The sequence below is a fragment of the Salminus brasiliensis genome, chromosome 2, assembly GCF_030463535.1.
Source record: "Salminus brasiliensis chromosome 2, fSalBra1.hap2, whole genome shotgun sequence".
In the NCBI taxonomy this organism is placed as follows: Eukaryota; Metazoa; Chordata; class Actinopteri; order Characiformes; family Bryconidae; genus Salminus; species Salminus brasiliensis.
This window is the reverse complement of record NC_132879.1, coordinates 55,913,962-55,922,093: the sequence shown is the minus strand read 5'-3', so window position 1 is coordinate 55,922,093 and position 8,132 is coordinate 55,913,962. Positions and strand designations below refer to the sequence as shown.

The 8,132-nt window shown below is 44.9% G+C and overlaps 1 protein-coding gene across 1 annotated transcript in view; it reads right to left on the bottom strand.

Annotated features, from left to right (window-relative positions):
• Window positions 1-8,132, bottom strand: part of kiaa0930 — a 47,153-nt gene that overhangs the window by 1,442 nt on the left and 37,579 nt on the right. Inside the window, exons 4-10 of the mRNA XM_072673233.1 lie at window positions 7,721-7,798; window positions 7,268-7,369; window positions 5,565-5,705; window positions 4,570-4,758; window positions 3,282-3,441; window positions 1,967-2,122; window positions 1-1,086 (exon numbers count right to left, since the gene is read on the bottom strand). The exon at window positions 1-1,086 is cut by the window's left edge and continues 1,442 nt beyond it. Of these exons, the coding sequence (XP_072529334.1) occupies window positions 1,046-1,086; window positions 1,967-2,122; window positions 3,282-3,441; window positions 4,570-4,758; window positions 5,565-5,705; window positions 7,268-7,369; window positions 7,721-7,798 (867 nt within the window). The 3' untranslated portion in view covers window positions 1-1,045. The remainder of the gene's footprint in view (window positions 1,087-1,966; window positions 2,123-3,281; window positions 3,442-4,569; window positions 4,759-5,564; window positions 5,706-7,267; window positions 7,370-7,720; window positions 7,799-8,132) is intronic.

The following is an 8,132-nucleotide window of genomic DNA, read 5'->3' as shown; positions in this document are numbered from 1 at the left end:
CGAAGTGGTCATCTGGAAAAAACTGGACCCCCCCCCCCCAAAATAAAAACAATAAAAAAAAACGACAACATGCTTTTCAAGGCCTTTCATGGCAAATTCATGGCCGTTCTCTGGCTCAGCTTTATAACAACACATGGTTCTAAAGATCACGAAGGTTACCAATATCTCCAAACGCACTAAAAGAACAAAGACCTCATATGTCTCTGTTTTATAGCAAAAGAAGACGATCCTACTTGTGCAGCTTTCCGGCGTGAAGAACTAGGGAAAAAAAAAAAATAAGACACGTCCAGCATTTCCAAATACAGACTTTAGTGAGAAGTCTAAAGTGATACGTAGGCCATGAGAGGGAGTCTCTGTGTCCTAGTGGCTGGTTAGGAGGTGTTTAAGGCCTAGGGATGGGAGGAGGAGGAGGAGGAGGAGGAGGAGGAGGTTACCTTTGGAAAAAACAAAAACAAAAACAAAGGGAAAATAAATAAACGCACTATGCACAAATAAACGACACTGAAGGAGCCGGGAGATCCCGGCCTTCCTTTTTTCCTTTTCTTTTTCGTACACAAGGCTGAGGAGAGGGTCGTGGTTGGTATATTCACTGAGTATCTAAGCAGCAGTGTATTTACAAGGAACAGAGACATTCTTATGTTTTTGTTTGTTTGTTTGTTTGTTTGTTCATTTTTTCACTTTTTTTCACTCTTTCACACACATTTCCCTTTTGCTCGCAAGCGGGACGTCAGCGAGCAACGCTTCCGTCCCAAACCTGAGCCAATCTGATGGACGACGAGTCTCAGACGGACGGTGTTCTTCTGCCCAGGCGTCCCACAGACATACAGACGGTGACTCTGGCAGAGCGCACAGAAGAACAGGTGGAAGAGGCACTTCTTGATTGGCTGGTTTATTATTTTTTTTAATAAGTCCTTTTGTTCTCTTCTCCTTCTGTCGGTGGTTTTTGGTTCTCTGTCTGGACGCTAGATGGCGGTGTTGTCTCGGGAGGGAGGGGCCTGATGTGGAGAGGCACTTGAGTCGAGTGTTCTGGGAGGGTCAGGGACTGCTATGTCATCAGGATGGGCTTTTGTCTCACCTCCAGAATATCTGTGGGGGAGATTCAATGAGAGCGGCAACATCAGTCAACAACACGAAATCCAGACTTTCTGTTGTAGAAGATAAAGAATGAGGTGGGGATGTTAGTTGGTGACCAGAGGTCAGAAACCCTGCCCTCCTGCAGACTTTAGCTCAGGGGTGAGGAACCGAGGACTGCGTCCAGCTGGAAAAGCAACGACGCTGTGCAGCTCCAACCCTGGTCAACCTCACCTGATCCAGCCATCTAATTACGGCCTTGTCTAGAACATCTAGAACATCACAGTTTGGTTCTAGGTTATTTTCCTGAAATCCCAAACATAGCCAATCAGGTCAAGATGGTAGATATCCTGATATCCTAATTACTAAGTAATTAAAATAAGTAATTAAAGCTTTTATTGCTTTAGTTTCTGCATCAAATTCAATGCTTTTAAACCTTTAAAGCAGCATTATGTGAGAACTGGCATTTCTGGCACCTGGGCTCCCCCTACAGTCTGCAAGTGGAATTCATGCTTTGAGCCACCACTAAAGGACGGGCTGCACACGTGCATTTCTGGACGAGCTGAGAGATCCAGAAGCATCACTGGAAGGTAGATAAGCAAGTGGTCTGAGGGAGTAAGAGCCATACCACAGGAATTAACACTAATATGTACTGGAGTGGTATCGTGCCACCCATAGTAAAAAAAAATTCTGCATAACGTTGCAAGCACAAACAGTCTGTCCAGTGTCTGACTATCAGTGTCTGTCATAGGTCAGTTACTGACCACCTGGTTTGACTCTTCTCGGACTCGGTCTGCAGTATTCGTGCGAGAATTGGTAAAAGAGCATCCCCAAGAGCCAGAAAACACTAATCTAAGAGCCCATAAGAACCCCTATGTGAACTCCCGGGTGTTACCTGTGGTTATACGGTGCAGGGGAAGTGTGACGTAGGTGAGGTGGGAATACAGCAGGAAATACTCCTCCGTCCTGTTCAGCTTCAGCCACGAGCCCACCAGCGAGCGGCCGGTCCCAGACAGAGAGCGCGAGCGCAGGTTTGTGGTGTTGCAGAGGTCTATTAAAACACAAGCGTTAATAAAGCACAGCTCGTTCGCCCACTAATTAAGATCACCGTACACCTGACTGATCCCCAAACAGAGTCAAATGTGCCAATTAGAACAACCAACTGCAACACAGTACTGATCAATAATATGCATAATATCTGCACTATGATTATCTGCACAGCTGTACAGATGTTCATTTTCTGTGAATGTTTATATTATTATTATTCTGTACATAATAGTTTGTATGTAGAAGTCTACTCAGGCTACATATGGATATGCAGTATTCATACTTGTACAAGTACAGATGTCTGATTACAGATTTTTTAAACGTTTTATTATTATTAATTTTTTTATTTTTTTCACAGCCAAGTACCAAGTAAAAATCCTTGTATCTGTGACATACTTGGCGAAATAGAGAGAATCCGAGATTCTGATTCTGAACCAAGACCAATTTAATCTCTGCAAATAAACGCCTTAAAACTGGGTCATGCTGCTTGCCATCAGCAGCCGGTGTCAGAGGGAGCACAATCAGCCCTGCACTTCCTCCCTACTTCTTCACTCGGCTCTGCGCTCTCAGATATGAGGCTTTATGCTCTAAACGGGTGCGATATGAGCCTCAGTTAGCTGGACGTTCCTGGCTTCACATCGATACCCATGGACCGTTGGTTCTTTGGTGATGTGGATGGACTGCTGTCGAGTCAACTGCCATTCAGCTACAGCAGATAGCCGCTTGGTTTAGTCCCGGTTCGGCTGTTTTCCCTAATAAACGCAGCATTAGCCGTGCTGCAGAATGCTTTACCACCCGGTCCGACTATATTATATTTATATTATATTTATATTTATGGTATTTAGCTGATGCTCTTATCCAGAGTGACTTACAAGGGTACTCATATTACAGAGGAGGGCCAATGCAGTGTTAGGAGTCTTGCCCATGGACTGTAATAGCTCACTGGCAAGTAGTGGTGCTATCTGCTGTGCCACATCAACCACCACACTAAAGCGGGGCGTGTTCCAGCGGGATGTGTGTATACCCTCTTTTGGTTGATACTCAGTATTACAGTACAGATTAAGTATTAAACCTTGATCTGAATATCACTTCTAAACTAGATTAGCATATTCAAATTCAGCATAAATACACAAACAGCAGCACTCTGAAACTCTAGGCCTCACCTTCATCCTCCTCTTCCCTGAAGAACTCCTCACTGTCGTTGGCTGAGTGGGATTTCTTCATCTCGGCGATGCGGTTTCGGGGCACTTTGCGGCGCAGAGAAGGAGAGAAGAAGGAAGGCCGGTTCCTCTCTGGTGTGGGAGGAGTGCTGAACGATGTCACCTGCGGCGGGAACAGGACGAGAACGAGTAGGACAACACAACAGAGCAACAGAACAGCAGGTCAATATTTCACTTGTTCTCTAAAGCAATTCTCTGAAATAAACACTGAAGAGTCTCGTTCAGACTGAGATCCTCAGAGACGCTGAAGAAATAAACTTCACGTCTTCCAGACAGCAGGAACGGGACAATATTTGCCTTTGGACAACAAGGACAGGAACCGTGTTTGTCCACCCCCTCTGGCCCATGTCCTGCTCCATTCACAGAGTTGGAAGTGAATGGCCAGACGTACGATCATGTGAGCAAGTTGGAAAAGGAAACCTTTTTGAACATACACTCTATGGACAAAAGTATTGGGACACCTGCTGTTTCAAAGACTATTAAAAGAGCTGATCCTGCTTTTGTTAGAGTAACTGTCTCTACTGTCCAGGGAGGAAGGCTTTCTACTAGATTTTGGAGGATGGAGCATTGCTGTGAGGATTTGCTGGTCAGGATGTTGGATGATGATCACCATCCCACCTCATCATCTCCAACTTCCCAACTCATCCCAAAAGTACTGGATGGAGCTCCACCATCCATCATTCCAAAGAACACAGTTCTTCCACTGCTCCACAGTTCAATGCTGGGGGGCTTTATATATATACCCCTCTACTAGCCCACGCCTGGCATTATTAGGCAGCAGCATGGTGCCAATACAGAGGTTCATCAGGTGTATCTGCTCCAGAGAGTCCTATTCTATTGGCATGACTTCTCTACATGGTGTAGACAAGCTGTGTGTATTTGCATCTGTCTCAGCAATGGGTGCAACCTAAAGTAGCTAGAAATATTCATTAGAAGGAGTGTCCACAAACATTTGGACACAGTGTATTTAAACACTATATGGACATATAATCATCTGAGTGGGTTTGTGCATGTGTTGTTACTGGGCTTCTCAAACGGGACTCATCGTTACAGCCCACCTTAACCTTACATGGGTCCCATCTAGGTCCCACATACAGTGTATAACCAAAAAAAGGGCCCATGTTTGACCCCTCCTAGTCCCATCCCTGACCCTGGTGGGCATCCATATGAACAGGTGAATGTGTTAGCTGGGAGCGCAGTGTGTGCATGTATGCTTTAAGGTTATACTGACCCTCTCGTGCATAGGTGAGTCCTGGTCCTCTTCGGTGCCGCAGGGTGAAGTGTCCCCAGTGGGCACTCGGCTCACGGCCATCTCAGCATGGCCCTTCCCCTGCGGACCCTTCATTCGCACAAACTCCATGTTGTTGTACTTGTAGAAGCCGAAGGACATGCGCTGGGCCATTTTAGCAGCCACACTCACCTGCTCGCACACACACACACACACACACACACACACACACACACACACACAGTCTATTTTAGGACCATCTATCCAGACAGCCGTTCTTTACACTGTGTCCGAATCTCATGATGCGCGGACCAATAGAAATGCTCCAAAGTGACTTAGAATAAAATCTTAATGTTTGGGCCAAAAGTTTGTGGACACTCCTTCTAACGAATGCACTCAGCTACTTTAAGTTGCACCCATTGCTGACACAGCTTATCTAGTCTCTGTAGAAAAGTACTGCCAATAGAATAGGACTATTGAATGAACCTATTGGCACCATGCCTAATGCCAGGCGTGGGCTAGAGGGGTATAGAGGTGAGGTGGTAATAAACCAACATCCTGACCTCACACTCACACAAAAGGACTTGGTCCTGCTTTTGTTGGAGTAACTGTCTCTACTGTCCAGGGAAGAAGACTTTCTACTAGATTTTGGAACAGCATTGCTGTGAGGATTTGATAGCACAACACAGTTCTTCCACTGCTCCACAGCTCAATGCTTGGGGTCTTTATATATACCCCTCTAGCCCACGCCTGGCATTAGGCAGCATGGTGTTAATAGGTTTATCTGGTTAATCTGCTCCAGGGAGTCCTATTCTACTGGCAGTGCTTCTCTACAGGGACTAGACAAGCTGTCAGCAATGGGTGCAACTTAAAGTAGCTGAATGCATTCATTAGAAGGTGGTGTCCACAAACATTTGGACATGTATCTTTTATCTTATCTTTTTAATTTTGTTGGCAATTTGTGTTCAGTCTGAGATAAAAGTGTGGGTGTGTCCTACCCGGTTGTCGTAGACCTTCTTGAGGGCCTCGTAGCGTATGGAGCCCTGGAAGATAACCCCTTGGAAGGTAGTGCTCTTGTCACTGGCCACCAACTCCACACACACCATCTCTCCTTCTCCAACAGTCATATCACTGAACACCTGCAGGTCACATGCCCACATGTCATTTGGGCATCTTTTTCGCCACAAGTGGTAGAACACAGCCACAGAGCGTCTGAGAAAGATGTGCGGCTGTAAACGTAAGCCTTAATTTGAAGCTCAGTCCATAAATAAATGCGCAAAGTTCCATCGATTTCCCATCCAAAGCCAAGCGGCTCGGAGCAGGACGGCTCTCCTGGCTGATAATAAAGCCAGTCTTAAAACAGCTCGCCGCTCAACTTGCTGATATCCTTATATGCGAGGTCATATCTCATTACGCGTCTAGCTGAAGTCTGGAGTCCATCAGCTCGCCTTCCCAAGGGCCCCATTAGCTGAGGAACACTGTCAATCACAGCTCGCGTTTTAAAGTGTTTCTCGGTCTTTGCCCTGAATTAACACACCTGATTAAACTCAGATAATCATCAAACCCAGTCAGGGTTAAATACGGTGGGTTAGAGCTGGGTGTAGGGGGTAGCTTTCTCAACACTTGGCAACAATAAGGGAATTCTACAGTATCTCACAAAAGTGAGCACACCCCTTACAGTTCTGCAGATATTTTATCTTTTCATTTAAAAACTCCATTCATGTCCAAATAACTGGCAACCCAAGTAAATACACCTCACAGATATTCTGAGTGACCACCATCATTATCTAGCTCTGCCTTCACCCTTATGAGCCTAGAATTCACCAGAGCTGCACAGGCTGCTGCTGGAATCCTCTTCCAGTCCTCCAAGATGACAGACATCATGGAGCTGGTGGATGCTAAGACTCCTAGCGCACCTCCACTTCGCTAAGTTGGGTACAGGTGTGGAGACACGCTTGGCCAGACCATCGTCTTTACCTTTACCACCTGCAGTGGTCATCTAGGAGGCGTGTTTGGTAAATATATACAGCTATACAGTGACTGCTAGTCTACTAGTAGTACTAATATATATATATATATATATAACAATGTATAAATTAATTTATACAATGTAATGTGAGGGGTTAAATACGGTGGGTTAGAGCTGGGTGTAGGGTGTAGCTTTCTCAATACTTGGCAACAATATTTTCTTAAAACTTAATGGAAAAGTCCAAAAAAAAAAAAAAAAAAAAAAGGGGGATAAGTTTACTTTTTAAGATCTTTAAAGAACTGAATACAAGATGTTTATCATTTGGAGAGTTAGTAATTAGGTCAAGGTCACAAACGAACAAATAAGAAGGTCTATTTTTTTGTCTATTTTAAAACTGATCTGGTTATGATCCCTTGTGTCCTGGCAGAGCGCCCTTTGGCATCCTCGAGGTGCGATCTCAGAAGGTAACGGGACAGTTCAGAGCCTGCAGTGCAGAACCATTTTACAGCGGAACATGAGAACTTGGCGTAATCTCTGTGGTTGTACTGCTTGACTGCTGGAGCCCCTTGCCTCCAGACATCGGCCCATTTATATCGCGTCCACATTTTAGTTTAATAACGGTTTTGGGTTTCCCCCCTCAACCTGTTTTGGAGCCCTGGCTTTAAATGCTGTGACGAACGTTCTACTGACGGACCTGTTCTGGGACTGCATCAGGGTGCAAAGATTAGTTACCTCCTCAAAGTTGTCGATCATGAAGAAGATGTTTGGGTAGCTCATCTTGGACTCCTCTCCCTTACTGTCCATCGGGTGCTTGCTGGGGGAGGCGAACACTTGCTGTGGAGTCAGTTCAGAGTCAGTTCAGAGTCATTCAGTTCAGCTCAGCTGTATTTATGGAGGATTCGTGTTTTTTTTGTGTGTGTGTGTGTGTGTGTGTGTGTGTGTGTGTGTGTTGAATGCAATCATGTCAACATGGAAGAATCTCAAACGCTCAAAGGTGAAATCCATGCTACGATGAACTGAGGTTGTAGGAGGCCCTACCCAGTATTAGCACACAGTGAGACTAGATCACAAATAAGCAACGATCAATAATTGAGAACTTCTATGAGCCTCTGTGATCCACTACTGCCTTCTAGTACACGCAGAACTACTGGTGCACGGGACAGTCCCACAGTCCTGCATCATTACCTGAGACTTCTTCTTGTGGATGTGGATGTCTCCTGCATCTGATCGCGTGCAGACCGCGCATGTGACTACATAGTCCAGCTGAGGGAGAAAATGGGACACTTCTTAGCAATGCTGTTCCTTGAATATGACACACTGAAAAACCTTCATTAAGGTTCATTTAAAGAGTAACCAACCCTTCTTCATCCTCCTTAAAATCAGCGGATTTGTTAGTTAGCCATAATTTATTTTTATGGCAATTTTCCAACTTTAATTTCTTAGAATAAAGCAGGCTGCTTGTGTTACTGTGCCTTTACATATGTGATATATGTGAAATACTGGTTAAAAAAATGAGTGCAGGCTTTTTAACCTCAATCCACCAAATAACAGCATCTCTAATTTTTGTGAAAGAATGGTTAATGGTAAAAAAAATGGT